Below are 26,670 nucleotides of genomic sequence, written 5' to 3'. Positions count from 1 at the left end.
CACATTACTCTCTTACCCAGCAGGATGGAAAAAGAACTCAGATATTTGGACCAAAATGTGTAATGGAATACACTGAATATAATTATTGTAGGTGATTTCATATACGTTGTGTCTCACATGGAACAATGTCTTCTTTGGGTACACCTAGAGTTGCTGAAGTCAGTGGAGGTCACCATGTCATTTTCAATAATCCACATTCCAGTGCCCTCATTCCCAACCCTATTTAAAGCACAGAACCATATGGGTAACTTTGGAGGCCATTATGTTTTCTACAATTACAGAAACATTTTATCTTGTACCTTAGCTTGATATTGAATAATTTTCCCCAGGTTTAAGGGGAGAAATTATTCCAAGGAAAGAAATTACTAAGGTTTCTATTTGAATATTATGAGACTACATCAATATAGGTAAACAGATTTAAGAAACAATTAAAAGCAAAAGAGTACTACGATAGCCATAGTAGACATTGGTAGTAAGACACAGAGTGCCACCACAGAGGAAGAGTTTCTCAATAGTGGGGTGAAGTATCTTACTTAGCACTCAATTTGAGATATTTTTAAGAAACAATAAAAATACTGGGGGGAACAACCTGGCATATATGATGATTATCCTAGTGTCCTGAATGAGCAGAGCATGTAATTAATATCCTAGAGACAGTGCTAAACAGAGCTGAATCATTCCAATGCCTCTGCTTAAAGATACACTGATGTATTTTTCCCAAAATGTTGCATTATATGGAATATCTTCATAAATCTCAAAAACAATTTCAATTTCAGTACTTAGAAGAAGAGGGAATTCAGAAATTTGACTTTCTCACAGTCGCCAGTATTTTAGAATTCTCACAGGTTTGCTTAATCTAAGAAAATTCTAGCCTCTTGGGCCTCCCTGGTGGCGCAGAGGTTGAGCGCTGGGTCGCAAAGCTGCCCGCAGACTCTGCAGCGCTGGTTCGATCCCCGGCCACCAGGTGAGGGTCCCACATAGCTCACAGACCTCTCCTGCCGCCCGCTGCTCCCCTCAGCAGTGTACTTCGTCAGTCTGCCTGCTCTGCTCTGCTCTCCACTCTGGTGAATTCTCTAGCCCTCCCGTGCTTCTGACTGTACCCAGTGCTTGTATAAATAAATAAATAAATCTTTAAACTAGCCTCTTGAGCATTACTGCAGGGAAATTTTTATAAGTTTAAAGTCATTTTTCTTCACTTAGAATTACAGGATTTTAGGTAAATTTTCACCCAGACTCTTCCTTCTTATAAATAAGGAATCTTTTAGGCAATAAATGAAATTCTTTTTTATTCAATGCCAAAAAGGCAAGAATTGATACAACATAGCATTTTTTACAATCCATGTTATTTTCCTGGTTAACAAAATTATGGGCCTTCATTACCTTACAATGCCTTAATTTTGCTATCCAGCTGTTGAGATACTTGATGCCACCTTATTCATTCTCTTCCTGACATGGCATATTGGAAAAGAAAAAAAATGGAATCTCAGTATAAGATTGGTGATGTTATTTTATCAACCTTATAAAATATGAGATATTTTTGAAAATTTAGTTTATTGTTAGCACCATAAGTTGCATATTTTCAAAGAATGAAATACCTACAAAAACCGCTATAATGGCTTATTTTGTCCATGGCAATAAAGCCTTTTGATTATTTAGAGGCTTTGCCAGGAATTTTAGTCTTCATAATGAGATCCACAAAGTGTAATTAGTTGTCACATTTATCATGAAGAATTATAGCATACTTTGTTAAAAGCCAAGGAAATACTTTGGGAAGAATGACAATAAATCTCCATACCTACAAGTGGAATCAAAGTATTCATACACCAAAACAAGGAGCCAAAAACTGGACAATTCACAAATCTATTAAAATGCAGTTTACTGAGAGTATCACATTTTAGTTATTTCTTTTGATCTTCATTCTACTTGGTACTGAAAAGAGGCACCATATTCTTAAAGCATAGCTGTCATCCTATCCCAGGCACTTGTTGAATGGGTGCAAACGAAAATCTATAAAGTAGTGAAGAGTAGATGCTTATAGACTATAAATATTTGGAGTGATCTAGTTCCTGTCTAAGGTAATGTGAGTCTTTCTGCTTTGTCAAAGAAACCGCAGAAAAAAAATGCTAAATGCCTTATCCAGTATTGCCAACTAATAAAAATGACAAGATCATTCTTGATAAGTAGATTAAAAATCTTTTTTAACCTATTCAGATGATGTCTACTTAGTGGAAAGCCCCTTCTGTGTTCCTCTGTGAGTAGGAAGATGCCCCAGAGACAAAATGGGAATTTCCTGATTACATAAAGTTTGTACACAGGCTATAGTTTGAGAATATTCTTCATTCAATGATTAATTGACTGCTGAGAACTGGGAAAATGTAGGTTGGGCTTTGGACTTATTTAGGGGTTGACTTTTCTCTGGAGATTTAAAATTTTTTTTCAGCATTCAATGACACTGAAACTGCAAGTTCCGTTCAGCTCCAGATTTACCTGATTTTTGGTTTTAAAGTGACTTTTGGTTTAAGCTTCTTCTGGTTGTAAAGTTAAAGTAGCCTTCTCAGTCATTCCTGTGCTTTCAGATATGTACCTAAAACCCAACCATTTGATATGAATAATTTGCAACTTTCCTTCCATCTCCCAACAGCCAAGCAAAAGTCTCACAGAATATATCATCTCACCAATAAAACTGCCCTTAATGTTAGTTGCATATAGATAAGTACATGTGTAAGTAATACAACATAAAGAGATAGAGATCATTAGAAAACTAAAATGTGTACTAAGAAGAGAGAAAGACAGTAGAAGTTAGGATGAATATGCAGTAAAGCTTAACTATTCACTTGAGAATGTTTTACAAAACTTTATTTCTTGTATGGAATTATCTCAGAATATCAGAAATAAATAGCATTTTACAGGCAAATGTCTTTCCACATGGGTAAATCTAATTTACCATATTATTAGGTTCTTTGGGAGAAAAAAAGTGGACTGGTTTTGAACTGTCACAGAAGTGTTTCCCTATACAGTAAGTCCTCACTTAAAGTCATTATTAGATCATAGGATCTTGGATGTTAAATGAAAGGACATATAATGAAAGCAGATATTCAAACAATATTTTGTTTAATGTTGGCCAAGTTTGTTTTTTCTCATCATCTTTATTCAAAGACTGTATTGAGCTAAATTTTGAAGGCAATTTCCAGATCAAACTTGATCTACCCTCCTCCATATGAACACCATTTGACCACTGGATGGTGATCCTCAAAGTCCTTGCCAGGTTCACCTGTCATGGAGTCACACCCTTAATCAGGTCAGTGATTTGTTTGTCCATTCTTTACTGAGTACCTATTATATACTAGGTAGTAGGGAAATTAAAAGACAAAGTTCGTAGAAGCTCGTAGATTTTAGGTGGAGAGAAACACATAAAAAGAAACTTACTATCGGGGCCTTCCTGGTATCGCAAGGGATTAAGACACAGTCTATGAAGCTATCTGCAGCCACTGCAGCACAAGTTCCATGCCCCAGCCAGACAGGGAGCAGCCCACATGGAGCAGCAGACCTCTCCTGTCTCTCCCACTGCACCCCTCGGCAGTGTATTTTGGTCAATCTGCCTGCTCTGCTCCCCACTCTGGCTCTGGTGAATCCTCACCACCCACATCTTTGGCCTGTACCCCAGCTCTTGTATGCATAAATAAAATAAATCTTAAAAAAAAAAAAAAGAAATTTACTATAGAGCATAGCATAGAGGTTGGCCAGATCCTGTAAGAGTCTAGAGCAGGGGCACATTATCTTGGTTTGGAGGTGGGATGGAGACCAGAGAAACTCCTTAGAAAAGAAGACACTTGACCAAGTTTTGGTGATCGAGGTAGCATAAGCTAGGTGGCTAATAATCAAAAAATGATCACATTTGCCATGGGCTAGGCATAGAGCTAAACCCCTAGCAGACATAATTCCATTAATCTTCAATAATATAATAGAGGGCCTTCTCCCCCCTCCCCCTATTTTGTAGATGAGAAAACCAAAGCTTAGAAACAGTAAGTACCTTACAAAATTCACCCAGCAAGCAGCAGAGCTCTATCTAGGAGAGCGTTTCTGGCCAAGAAAATAGTGTATGAGGGAAACAGCCTGCCTGTCTGAGCCCTGCCTGCAGTTGTGTATTTGAAGCAAAACCAGTACATGGGCAGTGAGGAGTGATGGTGTGCTTCCTAGACTGAAGCCAAGCCTTGCAGAATTGTTAAGTTAAATATTCTGGATTTAACTCCACAAACTGTGTACAAACTGAAAACTCTTTAAAGTTTGTACACAGGATAGGATAATTTTGAGTATATTCCATATTAAGATTTAGTTTGTCTTTTATTTTATTTGAGACTTCATCATGCCATTTTACATGCCTTGATACCATCCATTCCAGCGGTGAAATTTTTTACTTCTAACACTTCTTATGCTAATTACACATCCTTTGTGGTGCAGATTTTCAGTGATAATATTTGAAGTGCTAAGTCACCCCCTCTGAAGTGTTGATCCCTAATTAGGGTATTTTGACTGCTAGCGAATCACCCTTGGAATGTGGAAGCCTAATTAGGACACTCCGTGGCCTCCTCACACTTCTCCCAGGGTGTAGATCATACCAAAATATTTTTAAGTAGATCAACACAGAGACAATGTAACCCCTGGATAGGACTTGCTTCTCAAAACAAGAGAGAAAAGTGTCCCTTTGTGTGTGTGTTTGAGGCAATAGCTGCAAGGACGGGTTGAGACACGCTCCGAGGGATGTGGCCTCAGTCATTTCCTTTTCCTGAACGGGTGTGCAGATGATGAGTTAGGAATGCATGAGCCTCTGTACCCCTTTGTCTAAAAACCCTCGTGACACCCTCTGGCTCCATAAACACGACCATTATCCTTCCAGCCCTTTCCAGACCTGGGTGGTGCTGACATGGCGAAGTCAAGGTGCAGGCAGGCTGACACATCTGAGGAATGAGAGCAGTGTCCAGAAACAAAAGCCCCGGATGGCATCATGTTTCCGAGGGGTTGGCTCTGACAGATCACACATTCTCGGGTTCTGCTTGGGGAGAAGGCACTTATCTCAAGCTAAAGAGAAAGCCCTGCCACCCCAGGGCAAGGTGGGGCCATCAGCGAGTCTCCCTTTGAGCAAGATCTGGTCTGTGTTTTGTTCAACACAGCACTTTAGAGATGGCATAGAACCACCTAGGCCCTAGGGCTTAGAGAATCCCATAAAAGTCCTTGCCTCAATTCCCAGAAAATAAATTAAAGAGCACACATGCACGTAGTCACGTAATTCTGCAAATCATTCCAGGAGGGTCATGGCCCTTCCTCTCCCCTAACATACTGTGTATCTTTCAGTGCAGCCTAAAATAAAATCATTTTTGATGGTGAAACTGTCATGAGATAATTAAGTCTTCCATGATTTTACCTGAGATTTTCAATAAGATTTTAGCTGAAAATAAAGTAAGAATTGTCTGGCTTTTGAGTGTTCAACAACGGCATGAGCAGCTCTGATTTCCTTCTTCCTGGTAATGGTTGGCAGTGGTTGGGTGCTACCTGGCAGGGATGCTAGGGAGGGGATTCCCATACTGATGGAAGATTGGGTAGGATGCCTCTTGAAGTCTTAAAAGTCTATAAGCTGAGATTCTGCAGCTCTCTTACGACCCTGGAAGGAAAGTGCTAAAGACTCTTCAGGGATCCTGGAGAATCAACTTCCACCATTGAGATAAATAATAGCTGAGGTTAGATCTCTACACAGGATCAATTCTAACATGGAGTCAGTAAGAAACTACCTCCTATCAAACCTATTCATACTCAACATTCCTGAAGTCACAAGGTAGGGCCTGAGGAATGGGACTTAGGGAGTGGAAGAGTAAAAAACAGGCCTACAAATTTCCTCCAGGACTAAGAAGACAGAGAAGAGCAATTAGGGGCATTTGAGGTTTAGATGTCCACTTCTGGAAATTAGAAATTCAGTTTTCCTGTAGAATTTGTTTCCTCATCACCTCCTCTCACATAACCCTCCAAACCCAGGTAAAGGTAAAGAGAGAGTCAAGGTAAAAAGAGTTCTATAGGAAGAAAAAGAATGTACATACAAAAAACAAAATAAAACACACAAACATTAAAACTACACTGAAAGGGGATAATAAAATATTAATAGTAATTACTTTGGGGTTGTAAACTTACAGGATATTATGGCTTATGCATTTATCTACATCGTTATATGAATTGCCTGTGTTTTCTCCAATGAACAGGTATGACTATTATAGAAAAAAGCAATAATAATATTTTAAACTACAGAGTCTTAGTTAGAAATAATAGACCATTTTGGTTAGATGCATACTTGGTAGATAACTCAAGATCAGATCAAATAATTCTGAGAAACAGGGGTTCTTGATTTCTTCAGATATTTTGAGATTATCAAACAATGCCCTGAAGCATAAACAATCATCATGTTAACTTAGCATTCAACAAATTCAATATTGTAAAGGAGAGTCTAAGCACAATGTAATCATATTTTCAAATTCAGCCTTCTTTGCTTAGAGCTCCATTTCTTTGGAGACCCTCTCTCTATCCTGGTGCAATTCTAGCCTTCCCACTTCTTTCAGTAATTCTAAGTAGCCTTCAAAAAGGTTGAGGGCTGCCACAATGGTCCCCGCTCCGGTCCCATTGTTGCTGCAGCTCTCCACTCTGACCACTGACACCTGCTGTCTGAACTACAACAAGAGTCTCTTAACCACTCTCTACTTCCATTTCATTCTTTCCACACTGCCAAAACAAGGGCTTCTGTCATGGGATTCCACCTTACTCTGTGAATCAACACCTTGATCTGAAGTTCAAGAGCAGGTACTCTTAGCTGCAAGCACTGATTTTCAGAGAAGCTATTTTCAACACTAATTTTTAAAGAAAAGTGCCAGAAAACTAGAAGTAGGAATTTCTTTAACCAAAAATTTTTGTCCTGAGCAACCACTGACTGTCCAATGTTGATTGATACATTTTCATTTCATCCATGTGTCTTGTGAACTAGACTTCATGGTTCATTGGTGTAGGGATTATGTCTTCTACCTCTTTTGAATCCCTCACTTCACATATTGTAAAGCTAAGCTCTGAGTAGAAACTTTCCAAACTCTTAATGACATGGCACAAATCTGCATGTGACAGACAAATCTGCTCTCGCCATGGGATTCCTTCCAAATAATATCGTTGTGCATGGAGACCAGGGAAGGACCATTCCCACTACGGAATATGTGGTAAGGATTTTTCTGGGAAGACTGAGCAGATGTTTAGGGGCATAAAGATAACAAAACTGCAGAATTAAAGTCTTTGGACTTATATCATCTGAATGTGTCATTTGTGCCTTGCTCAGTCTGTCTGTTTTGTTCCACAGTTGGCCCATGGACACACAGGGTGTGTCTGTGACATACCAATCCCTGGTCAGGTAAAGTAGATCCAACAGTGAACAAGGGACAGTCCTTTCCTCAAGTAATCCAAATCTAGGGAATCGAAACACACCAGAGCAGTTCTGACACTATATAGGAATTGACTTACAGTGTGGATTTGTCCATAGGGCTTTCCAGTCCCAAAAAGGAGTGGGAGAAAGTTTCAAAGGAAAGAAAATATTTTGAATTGGGCTTTCAAGCACTAGTAAGACAAGCCAATATAGACTTGAGGACAGAGCATTAGAAGCAGAAGGAATGATATGAAAAGCAGAGAGGAGTGGAAGAGCAAGTTACATATGGGCTAGGACATGTCTCCCAGCTGGCTGGGGCTTATGGTTAGTAGAACTAGTGGGGTGGGCTTCAGGGAGAAAGGGCATGTCAGGGGGCAGATATAGGGCAGACTGGGCATGGGGTGGAAGGTGGGGGAAGTGGGAGCTCGAGGGGATGGGCAAAGAGAAGGTTTCTTTTGGCCTCCTCTTTTCACATCATTATCCTACAGTCCAGGTTACCGCTCCCTCTCCCTGTCTTTCCTTCTTAGGCCTGAGAGTGGCCTGACGTCGGTGAGTGCTGTTACAGAGACACCTTCCCTCACACACAAGTATCAACAATTAGTAATGGGTGAAGCCAGGCCAGCTGTGTCACCACCAGCTGCCAGAAAGCCCGCTCCAGAGGTACCATCAGCTTGAGTGCTTTACCAGAACTTCCTCCCCGCCAACCTTGCCTGCAGACAGGTTCCTGCCTCAGGAAACAGGACAACACACTCAGGAGGGACACATGAAGAGGAAAATTAGAAGGAAAAAAACTTCCAGAGGCTGACCTGAGATTTCCCAGACAGGGAGTGGCTCAATAAAGCCCAAGGTTTTCCTCAAACATTCCAGAACAGTCTATAAAAAAGAAATACAGCCTTATTTACTTTTTTTTTTCCCCCTTAACAAAGGAACCTCAGTGGAAATGTGAGGAAAGAGCAGCAAGGCTCATTGGCCCAAGAGGAGGATGACTAGATATGTGGGTGTAGGTTCATTTGTAACCAGGAAAGGAGTTTCTCAAAACTGGGTCCTTTATGTGGTTCCTTCTGTACAGAACACATCAAACATGAGATATGGAGCTATTGGAAATACAGAAATCCTGTGCTTTATGGGTATAAATGCAACATGTAAGCTGCAGTAACTAGCAACAGTTACTGTTAAGTTATTCATGCCTCTGTGCAAATATTCCCTAGAGAGTTGGTGGATCTCTTGGTTTTTTGCCTTTTACAATCTTTTACTCAGCAAACACTTATTGAGGGCCTTCCATGTGTCAGACCCTACTCCAATGTTTGGGATGTGGCAGCAAACGACTAGTTGTAACCCAGTGGTGAATTCATTTCACCACCTCTTATGCTAAATTACACTGCAGAGAGGGAAGAACATGCAGGCCCAGCCAGTGGCAGTAAAAAGTCTTCACTGCCCGAAGGTCAGCATTGGGGAAACTGGCAGATAGGAGAGAGGAAGGGTTATTGAAAAATCTGAAAAGAAACTTGTTGATTTTGCCTTTTTGCTTGAGGTTTGTGTTAGCCACAGTCAGGATTCGGAAAAGGGCCTACTCTCAGTGATCCTCCTTCCCAAAGGGAAGATGACCAGAAGCTGACAGATCCCCAACACTTTATCCTCTCCTCCTGTGTCCTCTGAAACTGGAAATGTGTGGGGAACACGAGTGTCAACCTGACAGAGGGACAAAAGGAAGAAGATAGTCCCACAGTTCCTTCTGGGAATGGAGGAAGCAAAAAGGGGTGGGAGGAGCAGTTCCCAACAGGGAAGGTGGCTGCAGGGGAGGTACAGAATGAGGAGCCCTGATGTTTTTCTCGGTCCTGACTCTGGGTTGAGGTTTGTTTGCTTCACCTGGGCGTGACTGACACCCCTCACATAGTTGCAGGCAAAGGTTGATTTCAAAGCTCAAGGCCTTGCCATTCATTTCTGGCAGGCACCTGTGAGCTTCCCATGGCTCTCGGTTGCTATGGAGCATGAAGACAAAGCAGGTAACTGGAAATGGCTTCCCAGGTAATACAATTCTTGTGCTCAAAGATTTTGCTTCTGGGTAGCCAACGTACCAAGGGATCTAAGATACTTGCTTGTTACATAGAGACAAACATGAGGGGTTGACGTCATTATCGTCTTACAATCTGTGAACTGCTGGAGAGCTCTCTCCTCTGCCAAGAGAGGGAACTATCTACCATTCAGTTCAAGTTCACCACACCTGTCAAGCTTCATGACTTAAGACCACAAAAACTGAAAGAATTCCTTCTGGGAAAGTAGCACCACAGCTTTGGTGTGGTGAGTGCGTGTCTGGGGGGAGTACATGAGAAGAGGATAACTGCTTTTTCAGTTCATTTGTACTTTCAAGAGTTATTTTTTTTAATCACTAGACTGTGCTTATTAAGGATAGGAATGACATTTCTGCTGAGAAATTAGAGCAGGCTGGCCTGATTTCTGATTTCGGGTCCCTTGACTCTTTGTTGGAGCATGTGTTGAGGATGGAAGCCAGCATTCCTACCAGGAGCCTGTTCCAGCCCAGCCAGATTACCTGGGAGCCTGGCACCCACTCTGTTTGGACAATACATCTTTAGACTCTGAGTCACCTTTGGTTCCCTTCTTGATATCACTTTGGATGCAACTCAACAGCATCCTAGTGCCTTGGCTTCTCCCTGTAGTGACAGGTCAGCTTCCTGGGTTTCCCAGGCACCCTGCCTTTGGGAAACAGAGAGGTGCAGGCAAATACAAATGTTGCATATATAAGATCCCCATTCATTTGGGACAATGTGGTTTTGGTAACAGTGTTTTATCACTTTCATCTCTGTAAGATTAACAAGAGGCTGACTTAGGCAAAATGCCAAAACAGGTCCAATTCATCTAGAATTTCTAGTCTCTCCTTATGTTAATACTTGGAAGCTTATCCTTCCATTCTCACCAAAACAATGCTTCTTTTAGTAAGTTCATTGACATTATTTTTCCAACTGGTAAGTACCAAGCACTGGAGATACAGTTGTGAACAAAATAGACAAGACTCCCTTGTCAGGGAGGGGTTGATAGCTGCCATGAGAGTTCACTATTTCTGTTATGTAAATATTTCATTATACTATGCATAGATCCCCTGTACATAGTGTAAAACCATGCTGAGAAAAATCCAGACAAAAGGAACATCAATCAAGTGTCCTCTAGATGGAAAAAGAAATAAGGAAAAAGGGGAGAAAACCACATTCTGAAGAATAGACCAACAATGGGGTGGGAAGTGGGTACTGGCTTCTCAGAGCAGCTGCTTTGTGTATGAGTCTCTGGATCCTGCTACCTCCGTCATCCCCCAACCTGCCAGCAATGGCCTTCTTTCCTGCTGGCTGCATCTACATCATTAGTCATCGCTCTCCTTTTCAATCTGGACAGGATTAGGTCAAAGGTGAGAGGCAATCTCTGCTCTATTTAAAATTAAATGACAGAGACTGGTAGGACTGACAATAGCTTACTTTCAATATCTGAACACTATTACACTCTCCCAAGTCAAGACTTATATTTGTGTTGTTCTCTTTATCAAAGCTACTCCATAGCATTACACAATGGTCTTTTCAAGACCCTCCTCAAGTCTCTAATTTCCTCCAAATATGAATTAATCTTCCTCTAGGCTCATATGACATGTTGGTCTATCCTCTTCGCATCAATTCATATAACTGGCTCCACACTACAATTGTTTCTGTGTGGGCTTTCTCCTCTCATTAAACTAGGAGCTCCTGGGGTATAGGACAGGAATTGTCCTATCTGTTAACTTATAATGTGGCAAATAAGTAACAGAAATGCTTCACAAACACACTACTTTTTGCAGAGCACAGACTTAGATTTCTAACAAAACTGGATTCAAATTCCAACTCTGTCTCTTATCGACAAGGCAAATTCTGGCTCACTGAGTAACCACCCTGAGGAAGGGCCACCAGTGAGTCTTAGGGATTTTAATGAGGGAGAATGTAGTGACAATGTAGGGTATTTAAACAAAAATAAATCTATCTCATTTGAGAAATGGAGATAATATTTACCTTGAAGGAGTCTAGAGACACTGTCAGGAATATGATAATTATCTTGTATGACCTATATTATGGTAATGATAGTGCAGCAATATTCTATCAGCTTCTATGGATAAGCAATATAAATCAACTGACACCAAAAGAAAGCAACTACGCATTAAGACTTTCCAGAGTTAAGTGAACAATGATGTCCAGAGTCAAATGAGCAATGATGTTCCTTTTTTTAAAAAAGGAAAAAAAAAAACAACTTTCCAGAGTCTTCCTCATACCTGACCTGCCAGCACTGCATCAGTGAGTGACTTGAACTTCTCTAATGGGAAAGTAGACAATTAGTGGCACTTCAGGAATAGACAGATGAATCATAATGTTTTGAGATGCCTTCAATGAAAGTAAAAAGAAGAGCAGCTGATAAAATACATGAGTTTCACCCTGTCCTTGTATCAGCTTACAATAAAAATCATGAATCAAAGAAAAAGGTTAATTTTTCATCATAAGTGCATCTGTAGAAATGCTGACTATTGAAGCTATCACTCCAACTCAGACCAAATCTAGAGTTATCTTAATGCGAGTCCCTTTTTTGCCAACTTATTTGCACCTCAAAGTTCATATCTATGAAGAGAGATTCTATATATGAACAACTTAAGCACATTTTGGAACTGTAGACCTTTCTGAAAGCATCATGTTAAAGTTATGTCATTCCTCAGAGAACAGGCTTGAGCTCTGAAGGGCGGAATGTAGGTAGTAGCAATAAAGGCTAACAGCCAGGAACATTGAGATGTGACATCTAAGGTAAATTGCACTGTATTTGTTCTCCTTTTCTTCTTATTTTTTAGGACACAAGAAAAATTGATTTTAAAATAAACATGAAAATTGGCATTTAAATTGAAAAAAGTCATAAGAGAGCAATGAGAGGAAATGGGAAGGAAGGGCTGTCATTGATTCTCGGGTATTTTTATAGGGGATAATGGTGGTAAGATATTTTAGCAGAAAAGCCACTGGCCTGGAGATGGCGAGATCCAAATGTGAGTTCTGGTTCCTTCACTTGATAGCTGAGAGATCTAGGGATATTTATCTCTCAGGACCTCTGTTGCTCTTCTCTAAAATGGAGATAAAAACAAATCACCTCCCTCTAGGGATGCTGGGGAGAGAGTGATGGGAAACAAAAGCAGTTTGTAAATGAAAGAGCACTACTCAATTTAAGGCAATTGTTTTAACTCAATTGATTTTTTAAAAGCATGTAACAAGAAGAACCAAATAGATCAAAATACTAATAATGGCAATAATTTTGTTTGTATTTATATTTATACTTTGCTACACTGCTGACTGTCTACATTTCTACAATGAACTTCTGTATTTGCCATGAGAGAAAATGTTAAGTAGTTAGTTTATGTGTGACTTAGAGATATAACCCATGCAGTAAAAGTATGTAGGAATGCAGAAGGATGATAAACTCTGATGTCAGAAGGTTAGCACTAGGTTAAGAAACAAGGCGAGACTGAGTGGTGAGTACACATGTCCTTTTTATTATGATTTATGCCTTTTTGTGTGTCTTAAATATTTCATTATGATTTTAAAAATGAAATATCAGTGTGGGCTACGAAGGTTTATGTGTAAGGGATGCTCCTTGCAGAGTTACTTGTAACAGACAAAATATTTTAAATTAATTGTTCAAGTATTTGAAGTTGGTTAAATAACTTATGGTGTCATTTTTAAAAAGCAAAATAATGTGACTATTACTATTGTCTTACGAACCTTTAGTCATCCAATTTTACTGAACTAGCAACTGCATCTACCTGCTTAGAATAGAAGACAATAGAAATCTGTGCTGAACTGGAAACTTGATTCCTCCCATTTTACTATCTCTAGTATTTTATTAAGTCCTTAATCAGTATAAATATAACATATTCACTAGGTTGTAATCTTGAGGATTTAGAAATGTTGTCACATTATAATCTCCCCATAATAGAGAATAATATTTACTATATGAACAAGAATATGAGAAGTAGGAAAAACTTAAGAGTTCCAAATGAGGCCTCCTACTACCCTCATCTAAGAATTAAGTCTTTAAAAACTCAGTTCCTTAATTTCCAGGTGACGATGACTTGATTTGGGTCAATGTTTTGTTTCCTTTCTATTACCAAATTGCTAAGCTAATGGAACAGTCTCTCCCTTATTTCATTAGGCTCTAGATGACTATAGTGATGGAATTTACCAAGGATTTGATATTTCTGCTGATCATCTTTTGCATATGCTACCCAAGAATTCTAAGGAATGTGGTAGCTCTCAGATGAAAGACAAACTGCTTTCTGCTGTGTTTTAGGATGACTGAACTATGATTTTGCAACTCCATGTAAATTTTTGCCATTTTTTTCTAAATCAAAAACATTTTCTAAATACACATGCTGCTGATGCAGATATGACTACCAACCACTAGATGTCATAACAGTGAGTTTCAGAATCCTTCAGAGGCTTGGCAGGAAAGACAGGATAGACTTGAAGCAGAATGAAACCAGAATTTGTCTTTAGTCAGTTGAGAACCTTGGCTTCTACCCTGTTTACTTCAAATACCTGAACCTTCAGTTTAGGGATTATGAACCTTTGTGGGATTAAGAACATATGTACTGCTTCTCCCAGGAGTATTTGCATCTCAAATTTTATCTCAAATTGTTGAAGTGATTATTCTCTATTAATAAACCAAAAGCAAGAGGAGGAAATAAATTTCAGGGGTCAGAACTATGAAATCTTTAAATCATTCATCCTTTTGGCAAGACCTGCAACTACATTCAGTTGTATACTTGTGTTTATATAGCCTTTGTACATTTGTTGTGTGGAAGCTTATAAATTCTGTGCATTAATAAAACGACTTAGTTTTCAAAGTCTGTGCCTTAAAGGCATACATAAGAACATAAATCGTCAGTAAAAGTATGAAACTTAGAAACAAACAACAGAAACAATAGTACAAATAGATGATGAAGGATAAAAAGAAGTCATTACTGATATCATCTATGTAGATAAAATCAACATTAAGTTTAGCAAAGTTGCTTATGCAAAATCAAGTTACAATAAACCATGCTATTTTTCTATGTCAGTCATATCCAACTATATAACCTATAGACTATATAACATATCCAAGTTACCATTCACAATAACAACAAAAATCTCCAGATTAATTTAACCAGATCTTTAAGGAGACATTTGGAAAACTTTTAAAAAGACATGAGTATTTGAATAAATGGAAACACATTCCATGTTCTTAGAGAGGGCAGCTTATTTTTATAAAGATATCAATTCTCCCCAAAGGAATTTTTTCAATGCATTCCAAATTCTTAGAATTTTTCGAAGGAACTCAAAAAACTTACTATGAAGTTTCTACAGAAGAATTAAGGCCTGTGAGTACTAAATCTACAGTGAGAGTCTCCGTAAAAATTTGAAGTATTTACCAGTCTCTCCTCCTTGGGGTCCAAACCTTAAACCCATGGATCTGTTTTCCTGATTTTTGTTTCCCATCCCAGGAATCCAATAAAAACTTTGTTTAGCTTTCCATCTCCCAGCTCTGGTGTTTCCATAGTCAGCCTAGAGCAGAAACTGTGGGACCAACGGTTCCTCCTCTCTGGGGTTCCTTTTTTTTTTTTTTTTTTTCAGATTTTTGCAAACCCTTACTGTCTTGGTAGCTTTCCGATTAAACATATTTGAAATATTTGGTCCAGCTCTTGGATGCCATGTTGGTCTCCTAGAAGAAGTCACCTTGGTTTTGGGGTTTTGTTTTGGTTTTTTATACTTTCATTTCATCTCAAGGACTTCTCCACAAATTCCAAGTACCTAATCCTGGGTTTTACTGTAACATAGGTCTGAGAACTATATTTTACCAGTTTCCTCAGCACCTAGCAAAGTGCCTAGCATATTATAGCTCAATAATTATCTGCTGAGACTATATCTAAGGAAAAAAATATCAGCTAAAATGTATTGTGCACCTACTTTGTGCAAGGTACTCTTCTAAACAATGTATATTGCATTCTTCCAACCACCTTATGAGGAAAGATACTCTATTATCCTTAGTTTTATACATAGGACATAGATAGATTTAATAACATACCCTAGTCACATGGCTAGAAAATGGTAGAAATTGTATTTAAATATCCAAAGTCAGTCTTCTTAATTCCCATTCTACTTGCCCTCTTAGAAAGCAGTGAGTACCTACCTTCTCGTTCCTTCTCCTGTCCATCCTGTATTCAGACCCTTTTCTTCCTGAACATGACCAAGTTGATCTGTATCAGCCATTAAGAAAAAAGCTTAAAGTTTTACCCTCACTCCAAATACCTGGTGCCAACAAGACTCCCAACACCTGAGAAGTGCTTTGCAAAAATCCTTTTCCTCAGCATGTTGTGCAAGCCTGGCCTACTCACATCCCTGATCGCTTTTTAAAAGTCAGATTGAGAACAGCTGTGTCAGACTTGGGCCAGTGGGTCTCATTTGGATTTGCCACATGTTTATGTCATTCCCTGTGGGACTTTGCTTCTCCTCAGCATCATCTGCTTTAGAGTAACCCCCTGACTGGGGTCTGGGTGGTTCTCCTGCTTAATCGTTCTCCTGCGCATTGACATTACTGGCAATCCTTCGCTTGTCCCTTCTTATCTTAGAATACAGATTCAGAACGTGGCCTTGTTTTTATAACAAGACATGGTTGGTTAGTGTTTGTGAACATCCTGGTCATGAAGCCACATATAATCTCCAGGCCATGTGGAGAAGTTAGACTCCCAGTTCTGGTCATTTATATAACTCTTGGTTTATCTCCATAACCTAAGCCTGACCTGTTACCTTGTTTCCCCAATTATAAATGAATAGTTCTCAGTATGTTCTCTGAACATTTTTTCCTTTTTTTTTTTTTGCTAATATTCCTTGGCTTAATTCCACCCTGTGACCTCTGGTTTCACGAGAAAACCAGATGCAGATGTGGGAAAACTTCCTAAATTTTCCTGAAGAACCTCTACAGACGAGCTGTGCAAACATGATACACTTTTCTCAGAGTTATGGAGGTAAGGATAAGGGTGGTTCAGGGTCTTGACCTTGAATGCTTTCAGAAACTGTACATAAAGAACTAGAGAGATGAAAGGCAGCAACAAAAAATATTCTGTGAGAAATAAATTAAGATCTGATTCCATTATATAGGCTTTTATTTTTTTCTTTCACTATATGTGTATATTAGGAAAAGTACTGGGACACTCTGTTCAAAGTGTTTATTTCTATTGTTACTTCTAGGGGTCAGAAAAGATTGTAAACAGAAGAAAAAGGAAAATAGCCTTTGAGATTGCTGAAAATAATCAAGAAAAATCAGAACCCAAACTCAGGCTCAAATTGCCTTCAGTTTTATAACCAGATAGTTCCAGAATTGGTAAACCCATCTAATAATAGGAAATTATTACCTAGATCAATGTATTTTGTCTTGTTGATGCCACTCCTTTACGGCAAATGGAATGGGGACTTAGGAGGAAGACATCTTGTTTGTATTTGTTGATACTTCTTGAATGATCAAGGAAAAGAGAAAGTCAGGAAACTAGTCTTTGAACCAGTTAGTAAAGTAGAAATTAGCCATTCTATTTTACTAAAACTCTTCTGGAAAACCTTGAAAAAGGTGAAACCTTCTGCCAAACTAAGGTACAAGAGCTTGTCTGTACAATTTAATTATTCATGTTTTCCCTGCCCACAATTAGTCTAGATAACCAAATACTGAGTGACCTTGAAAGACAATGAAGTACTTTCTCATGACCTCACTTGATCCAGTTTACTCCTGCTTGCTGACATCCAAGAATAGCTTTATCATGGAAATATTGAAGGACATAATCAGCATTTCTGAAAAAACCTTGAATGTTTGTTTATTGGAATTAAATATATAAAAGAAAAATAAGGTTTTTCTGTTCCCTGAATTGTAAGAATTTGAACAGACAACACTTAAAATTGCCAACAGCATGGAGTCAATTACCCTAAATCCTATTGCCAAAAACTAATTTTATTTGGTGAAAAGCAAAGTGAGAATCTACTCGTTTTCTACAAACCTCAAGTAGCTTGAAAATCACAAATTTCCATTTTTTTCCCACCTAGATAAATTAACTTCTACTTAAATATTATGCATTTCTAGGGGACTGAAACTAATATATATAACCACCTGAAGACTTTTGGGCACTTCAGTAAAGAAATCTTTACTGAATACAACAGGGCAAAGTCTGGTAAAAAGTCAACCTGTTTAAGGAAAGTTACAGTGAGATTTCAGTACTTTACGGAACAAGATTTTTTTAGGTTCATCCTATGGAAGGGTCATGTTTTGAAAGAAAGCAAAGATTTAAAGTGTTTTATGTATACTATCTTATTTACACTCACAGCCCAATAACGCAGGTTTTTTATGCCTATGTTCTAGATAAATAAGTCAAGGCACTTAGCAGTAACTTGCTAAGGGCCTCACAGCAGGTGTTGGAACCAGGACTCGGATGCAAGTGACCTAGCTCCAGAACTGCCTCTAGAAAGCCTATGGAAAAACTTTTTCACATTTAGGACATTGTAGGATGCAAGAAAACATTTAAATTATGAAATTATGGATAGTAACATCCACCTAAGAAAATGACTCTATTAACACATAATGCTCTCATTAAAAACCCCTTGCTGCTATTGATCACAAATTCTTTTTTTAAATGTGTGATATTAACTTTGCACTTCACACAATGCACATAAGTTTTTAATAAATCATTTTAGCTTTAAACATGATTTTCTAGTATCATTCTGATTGTACTCCCAGGAGAGAGTCCATTTCCCCTATAAAGAGAAAATTGCCAGATGCAACCATAATTAATAAACCCTCCCCACATAGCTTTTGTTAAGCACTACTCCACAGCCTTTTGTATTTTTTTCTTTTTATCCTTTTACTACTGACAAAATGAATACTGAGAAAATTACCAAGGCTTTAATTAATACTAAATCAAACCAAAGACTGATTTAAACATCTGGAAATGTTTGATTTATAAGATCATGTTCATTGATCAGAATTCTATTAGTGATATAATTTATACAAGATTACTTTTTAATAGATAAGATAGTTTATGTATTATTAATTTTAATGCTAATATATTTCACAAATATTGCAAGTTAATTACTGGGAAAAAATCATATTGTCTTCACTACACCTTATGTTTTAAAAATCATTAGGTTAATATCATATTCTCTTATTTTCCCAGGAAATAGAATGGAATATAAATCTGACCCTCCAAAAGAGAAGTGCTGGGGCAAGATAACTCATATCGTGAAAATACACTAGAGGAAAGCAGCAGGTTCAATTCTCACCCTGCTAATTCTACCAGCTTCTGATGAATAGACTAACCAAAGAATAGAAATGATTAATCTAGACAAAATACAAGTAAACCATTCAAAGACAATGAAAAATGAATGTTTTCTTTGGTTATTTATATTCCAAAAATGAGTGAAACAATTTTTGGTTTTAGTACTTATAATTTATAACTTGTAATGTATAATTTATAACTTATATTTCCTCATCGAAGAGAATGACCCAGAATGTACTGCAAAGACAAATTATGCTAGGAATGCCATCTTGTGGTTGAGTAGTCCATTATATTAACTGGTCAATCCAGTGATGATCTTTAATTTTGAAATAAAACAGTAAATTCACAAATACAAATCTTGGTTAAAATCATTATTATGACAAAGAAGTAAAAATTAAATAGGTGCATCAGTTGTGTGTGGTTTTAGTTGTTAGAAAAACAGAATTTGACACTGAAAAAAGAGACAGCAAATTGTATTAGAATGAACTCAAAAATAGTAAGAAAACTGCTATCTACAACCATTACTATATTTTATTAAGACTTCTCGAAGTCTGAATATCAGAAATTTTTTCTCTTGAAATAGACAATTTTATTTTTGTCTCCACTACTAATTGTAAACATTCAAGAGGAATAAAATGGTGCACTTATCTAATTTGGATGGTGTAGGATCCACATAATTCATTGTAGTCCAAAATGGACTTCCTCCTCACAAATTAGCCATTTGAGTGGTAAGTGATCTCTCCAGTCAACAGAGACTAGCTAGATGTAGAACCTAACAACCATGTTTAAATATATTAATTGCCATATTGATTACAAGATATTTTGGTCCACTTCAGAGTGGGAGTGAGGGAGAAACTAATATATATCCCCACGAGTGCAAAGCATAGCACAATAGTACAAGGATGTGCACCATGCTACACTCTGTTGCTTCTTCATTAAGGATCCAAGCAGCATGTAAAGTTACAATGCTCAGTCCTAGAAATTAGGCTGCTGAAATTTCGAAGATAACAGACCTACACATAGATATTCATATAAATGACAATGCTATTCTATTCCCAAATCAATGTTTGTGAGTTATTATTGCATGCTTATCACCAGGGGGAAAAATTTATTCAAAAAACTTCATATGAATTGATTTTGTATTAGTTTTTCCACATGACCCTTCAGGACATTTACATCAGCTGCACAGACCTGGTACTCCATTTTCTCTTGCTGTTTTGTTCTCCCTAATAAAGCCTCATGTGGTGGAGGCAATGCATTGTAAGAACTTAGTAAATAAAGCTGGCTTGATGAAATCTGGTTGATTCCTTTAATCTTTAAAGCCTGCATGATAGCAGGTGCAAATTTTGAGTAGTGAGCTGTAGATGAGATAATCACTGGGCAAGTTTTGTCTTGCATTCTGTCTGCAACCACTTTTGCAACAGCAGTGTGTGGATCCAAAATATACCCTGAAGTATTGTAGGTGGAGTGAATAGCTTCCAGGCACTCATCCTCAGAGCACCAATCTGCTACAAAATCCTTCTGAAGTTTCTCAACTAGAATCTTTTCTATCTGGAAGTGACATTGCTCTTCTAACTGATTAAATAATTTGGCCATTAGTTCCCCATCTCTATCAGCCATTAAGTGTAAATGTCGTTCCAGATTTGATGATTTGAGAATATCGATTGATGGTGAAAAGGTTTGTGCTAATTTTCTTTGCCTTAGATCATAATGTCCTGTTTTTATAAAATCAGTTAAAACGTGATTCTGATTAGAGGCACAAATAAATTTTCGAATAGGGATTCCCATCATTTTGGCATACACTGCTGCTAAAATGTTACCAAAGTTTCCTGTGGGAATACAGACATCAACTGGGCTTCCAAAAGAAATAAATCCTTGGCTGACAAGATCAAGATATGCAGAAGCGTGATAAACTACTTGGGGAAGCAATCGGCCCCAGTTTATAGAATTAGCTGAACTTAAGATTGTTCCATATTCCATAGTAAGAAAGCCAGTAAAGTCAGAATCCTTAAAGATTCCTTTTATAGCTGTCTGACAAAAATCAAAATCTGCCTTGACACCCACTGCCCATCCATTGTCTTTCTGACTGCCAATTATCTGTGCTTTTTGAAAATCACTTACTCCATTCTCAGGGAAAAATGTGGTCACTGCTATTCTTTGCTTGTCAGTCTTATTAAGTCTACTAAAACCATTTAAGACTGCACTCCCTGTGTCTCCAGAAGTAGCAACAAGTATCATATAATTGCAAGTTGGTGGAATACAGTGTGCAAAAAGGTGAGGCATAAGCTGTAAGGACAAATCTTTAAATGATCCTGTTGGTCCATGAAACAGTTCAAGGATGAATTGGTTGCCTGAAAGGTGCCTGACAGGGGCAATTTTTGAGCAGGCAAAGTTTTCCCCATAAGCAATTTCAATCATTTCTCCCAGTCTGGCAGCAGGTATATCAGCAGGATGGATGCACTTTTCCAGCAGTATCTGTGCTCTCTCTATGTAAGTTGCCCCTACTAGGCTTTTCCACTCCCCAGAGTTTAATTTTGGAAACTCCTTTTCAGGAACAAAGAGTCCACCATCAGAAGCTAAGCCCTCAATCACAGCTTCACTGAAGAATTTTGTTGAAATCTTCTGTTTACTGTCTTTAGTCCAAATATGTCTCGTTGATATGAATGTTTCTGAGTCCACATCTTGGTATCTTTTAACCACAGCAAGTACTTTGTCAGCTATCTTCTCTGGGGAAGCCCCACTTTCACAAAACACACGAGCATCATACCACTTTTTATAATACCGACTTCTAAATTTAAGTAAGTCTTTCATAGATGTTCCAAAATTCTGACCTACAATCCTATCTGTTTTCATTAATTCTAGACGATTAACTATCTCTATTAGAGGTACATCCAGGTATACAATTATTCCATTTTTCTTCAGATGCCACATGCTAGCATCATGCATTGGATTGGACCCAGTAAGGGAAATCACACTTCCAGATGCAGTGAAGTTTAACACAGCTTTTCCTTCCTCTTCTAAAAATTGCTCATTACCAACATCCTGTAATTTTTCAGACACACTCATATTCCAGGTTTTTTCAAGGATATCATCATCCACATCTATGACACAACAACCTAGTTTCTGACCTATTATTCTGCCTACTGTTGTTTTCCCAGCACCAGGAGGTCCCATCAGGATAATATTTTTGTCTCCAACAAGAGAGTGGGAAGAGTGCCATGACTTCCTTAATTCTGCAAGTGCAAAGGTTCTTGAAAGAAATAGCTGTGCACGTTTATCCGTTTTAAAATGTATACTAGAAAAACATTTCTGGGTTATTTGTTTCAGATGCTGACATCGGTTAAAGTGAAGCATTCTCTTTCCACTTTTCTGCCCAAGCCAACCTAAAAACTGGCTTTAGCCCTTTTGAAAACATAAAAACAAAAAAGGAGATCTGGTTACCGATTTCAACAAACTTAAAATCTTGATAGTACTGAATATAACCATGCGTACAGTATATAAACTGTTATAAAATTAAACTGTTATAAAATCAAAAAAATAAACTGTTAAAAATTTTTCCAAATGCAGAGCACATTTAAAAATGTATTCCAACCCAAAGTCTTATATATGACATATTATACTTTTAATCTTTTCAAGTCTCAAGGTACTGAATAATCAAAACTTTAATATGTTTAACTGTAAATAGAAATTTTATTTAGAAAACACTATTTTATAGGTGCTTTTATAAAAACACTAAATAAAATTTGTATTTTTCTATCATGAAAACTATTTCATGGCTTCCTGATTTATGACCCACTGAAATAAAGATTATTTGGAGTTGGAATGCTACTTATTTGCAATTTAAAAAGCTAAGTAGTCTATATATTTCATTTCGTCTTAGTTATAAGAACATGCTTATAGATTATTATGTTACTCATAAATTTCTTATAGTATTCATACTAGGAAACCACAATGAAATGACATTTGCTTACAAAATGCTTGAATAATTTTCCAAACTTTAGGGCAAATATGTGTGTGTGTGTGTGTGTGTGTGTGAGAGAGAGAGAGATGTCTTTTACTATTAAGAATCACCCTTAAATATTTTTCATATTGAAGGCCCTACAATAAGCAAAAAGTGAAAAACACAATGTTGTCAAATTTAGAAAAACTAATAATATAGCAACAAAATCAAAGTCCACATATCTATAACCTTGTCTTCCGGCAGTAATCACTTTTATTTCTACCCTATAAACATCATAGAGAGACTTAACTCAAATTCAGACTCCAGAGTGGGAGCCAAAGAAACTCTGGAATATTTCCAGCGATAAGAGGAAAATATTATTCTGGCATCCAAAGAAGCAGTACAATTTGCCATACAACTCAAATTCCTGTCCTTGGAAATATATCTACAATTAAAACACAAATATATGTCAGGCAAGTCAAAATTTTGCCATTATCTACGTTACCTAAACTGTGTATTGTAATTAAACATCTAAAACCATTTTAAGTTAAAACTGAAATTAACTTACAAGCAAATTAGAACTGTCAAGAAAAGGAATACATGTCCTAGTTTGGCTCTTCAGTTTGCATGTGCTGTGCTTAACTCTCACTGACTTGCAACATACGACACACAGGAACAATCTGACAGAAGAGTACGCTGATGTTGAGGCAAAGTCAATCTTATAAAGTGAGGAGTCTATAATAGAAAAAATTCAGGTTAATCATAAATGCATACAGTGTCATAATATTTTACACAGTCCAGTCTAGTAATAAAATATCTACCTGATTGTATGGAAAATGTACAGAAAAATAATGAATTGATCCTTTTCATGTTTTCCCAAATTATTAAACGGCTGATACTATGCCTTATTCAACGAGCCCGTATTATGGAAAAAAATTTCACTAAAAAATACTGAAGAAATTTCTACTACCAAGCAATATAAAGAAATATAACCAAATAATATAAAATATTTCACAATGATATCTAAAATTTTAAAGATTTAACTGAATATTTAGTGATCAGGGAGGGAAAAGGCTATGCATTATTCTTCTAGGTTATATTATCCCTCTGAATCACTACAGGATTTGAATGTAATTATACTGAAAAGTGCATCTACCACACACAAGTATCTCTTACCTATTTAAAATAATTTCAAAGTGGGCATCATAGTGCTGGCACATAATATTCATATTGTACTCATAGCGTACTATGAGTCATTGTCACCCAATGGCAATCGTCTAGAAATATACACTGAATCAAAATATTTAGGCACAAGGCTAGGGCATTTTCTCTATGGTTTGGTTTGTTTTAAAAATGCAGAGAAAATATTAGTACTCATACGTGGATCAAGAACTGTTTTGCTATTCAGGTTAATCCTTTCCATGGAGAGGAGAGAAGGACCACACACTCCAGTGCCTCGTCATAATCACTGGGATCTTAGAATCAAAAGCATAATTTTATAAGTTCACAAATTATCTTTGCCTTAATCTTGTTATCAAAGCTGATTAACCCTTTCCTGTTGTTAATCTTCTGCTGTTATCCTCTTGATGGTCCTGAGTATTTAATTCATAAAGTTTAATACCTTTTCAATTCTGTAACAGAAAAATATTGTAAAGAATTCATGTGAGATTTACTTTCCTCCCAATTGTCTTATCTGTATTCCCATATATGCCCATTTTATTCATCTAAATAATCTTCAGCAAAAAAACCCCTTTTTTGTATATAAAACCGTTTAGGTCTGCGCAAACTACATAGGTTCAATCTGACCCATGACCATTTCTTGTAAATTAAGTTTCACCGGACCACAACTTGGCTCATTTCTTCCGCCATTCTTTCAGTCCATTGTTTTGGGCTACTTCTGAGAGACAATGGTAGACCTGAGTAGTTTCCACAGAAACTATCTTGCCTGCCAAGGCCTAAAATATTTATTATCAAGTCTTTTATAGTTCGTTGCTTCTGACAGTATACCAGTGTTAATTCCCTGCAGACACGGGATTACAGGCATTTCCCTCCAAAAGTACTGTCATTTTCAGTAAATAATTAAAATTAGAGATGTATTCTTTGTAAATATACTTTCAAAAGGCAAGAGAAATTATAGACCAAGAATTTAAGAAAAAAAGGTTCCTTTGCAAGTGATTTAATTTCACCATGACTGTAAATATGTTACAGTGAACTCTTAAAATTTTCAGTTTAGTATTTTTAAACCATAACAAACATAATGATATCAGTGAAATTACTGTATTCACTAACAGAAAGTCAAGACTTGCTAAAGCCAGTTTGTGCTTACTAACTGCAAAAATCATGGTTTGCCCCTACTGGCTCCTTCAGGAACTGATTAACATTAATAGTCCCAAAGTGCTCCAGATAATTAGAAAATTCACAAGCTTTGGCCAATGATTATCTGCTTGGTTAATGGTGTTACCATTTGGAGTCCTTTATTCATATCTTAGCATGTATAGAGGACAGTTCCCCAAAGACTTCTTCTCTATACATGTATAAACAAAACATAAAATCCTCAAAGGAGAAAAGAGAGGGCAAAGTGGTATCTACCTGTTTCAGAAAACAGAAACTCATGATGTGGAGCATGAGCCCTCAACCCCTCAACGTGTCATTCATTTGAAATAAATTGTAAAAACCCAGGATAAAAATTAAAATCTGATGAACTGGATTAAAAAAAAAACAAACAAAAAACCCAAACACCTAAATTTATTATTCTCCTATGAAATTCACTAAGAGCCCAAAATGCTAAGGACCCACACATTCAGCAATGCCCTTTAGGCAGAAATTAAAAAGTTAACCAAATGGCAATGCTGCTTGAAGCTCTCCACCCGAAACCCAGCAGCCAGAAGACCAAAACTGATGCTCTCTCTCGACGTGGAGTATTCCATCTGGGCAGTGGCCTCTGGGAGGCTAGTTCAGAACCATCTATCTTTCTTTCCAAATCATATCGCTAAGCTATTAGCCAGTCGGATGGCAAAGGCTTCTAGCAATAAATGAGCTCCTTTCAGCGGTCATAAGGGCACACGCAGACTTAGGGAAGCGCCACCAGCTTCAAAACGGAATAAAAATCGCTTCTCAAAGCAAATTTTTAAAAAGGGACACGAAAAAAATGGGCAAAAATTCAGGAGCCCATTGAACAAGTTCCTTCCACATCAGGCAGTTCATTTACAAAACAAAGTCCATCAGTCGGTGGACAAAGACCTAAGCGGAGGGGCCGGCCCCTGAGGAAACAGGGCGCAGGGCCCGCGGGCAGCAGGAGAACGCGGGCAGGCGGCGTGAGGAAAAAGCCACGACAGGTGGACGTGGAGGACGCGGGGCCCGGCGCGCACGCGCACAGGTGGCGGGCAGCGCGGTGCGCCCGCTGGGCCGGAAGCAGCCGGGAAAACGGGCGCACAGAACCGTTTCACACCGAGCAGCGGGAGGGGGGAGGGCGCGGGCGGTAAAGGCATGCGACGGGAGCGGACTCGTGTCTACCATTTCCCTTTCTTTCTCCTCAAATAACTCACCAAGAAAATCTGAGAAGACGGGGGAAAGGAAAGGAAGGACATGGAAAGGAAATTCCCGGAGCCGCTAGGGCCGCCTCGAGACCCGGCCGCGCACCTCTGGCACTCGGCCCGCTCGCCCACAGCCCGGGAGGGAAGCCTCGCTAGGCCGGACCGGCCCCGCGCTGCAGCCTCTGCGCCTGCGCCGCGGCCGGCCCGCGCGCCGCGCGTCACGCCCACGCCCTCAGCAGCCGCGCGCCGGGCACGTGACTCCCCGCGCTCCTCCCACCCGAGCCCGCCAGGCCCCCCCTCGGCTCCGCCCATTCCCCGTACCGCGCGCGCCCGCGGCTGTGCGTCAGTCAGGGTGGTCGTGGCCGCGCGCCCCTCCCCGGGGGCTTGGAGCATGCGCACAAGG

At 38.4% G+C, this 26,670-nt stretch overlaps 1 protein-coding gene and 1 long non-coding RNA gene across 9 annotated transcripts; one reads left to right on the top strand and one right to left on the bottom strand.

Annotated features, from left to right (window-relative positions):
* Positions 1-1,425: 1,425 nt before the first annotated feature.
* Positions 1,426-26,604, bottom strand: THNSL1 (threonine synthase like 1). Of its 8 annotated transcripts, none has more exons than XR_008551834.1 (5): positions 26,280-26,431; positions 23,303-23,469; positions 16,893-16,989; positions 15,671-15,737; positions 1,426-1,446 (listed from the first exon to the last, which is right to left on the bottom strand). XR_008551834.1 is itself a non-coding variant. In XM_054695172.1 (4 exons), the coding sequence occupies exon 4, from the start codon at positions 22,146-22,148 to the stop codon at positions 19,917-19,919; it is 2,232 nt and encodes a 743-aa protein (XP_054551147.1). In that variant the 5' UTR covers positions 22,149-22,196; positions 23,303-23,469; positions 24,115-24,365; positions 26,589-26,604; the 3' UTR covers positions 19,850-19,916. The 8 variants fall into 8 exon arrangements, 4 of the variants coding, with proteins under 4 accessions (XP_054551147.1, XP_054551146.1, XP_037366623.1 ...); XR_005125129.2 differs by lacking the exon at positions 1,426-1,446 and adding an exon at positions 11,915-12,610; XR_008551835.1 differs by lacking the exons at positions 1,426-1,446; positions 16,893-16,989 and adding an exon at positions 11,915-12,610 and having other exon boundaries at positions 23,335-23,469.
* LOC119244762 (uncharacterized) lies at positions 14,803-19,163 on the top strand. Its single transcript, XR_005125130.2, has 3 exons — positions 14,803-14,861; positions 16,415-16,505; positions 18,693-19,163. It is a non-coding gene; the product is annotated as an uncharacterized LOC119244762 (long non-coding RNA).
* Positions 26,605-26,670: the final 66 nt, after the last annotated feature.

The sequence above is a fragment of the Talpa occidentalis genome, unplaced genomic scaffold (genome assembly GCF_014898055.3).
Source record: "Talpa occidentalis isolate TD23 unplaced genomic scaffold, MPIMG_talOcc4v2.1 talOcc4.14, whole genome shotgun sequence".
Classification (NCBI taxonomy): Eukaryota; Metazoa; Chordata; class Mammalia; order Eulipotyphla; family Talpidae; genus Talpa; species Talpa occidentalis.
Note: the sequence above shows the minus strand (reverse complement) of the source record. Positions and strands in the feature narration are given on the sequence as shown.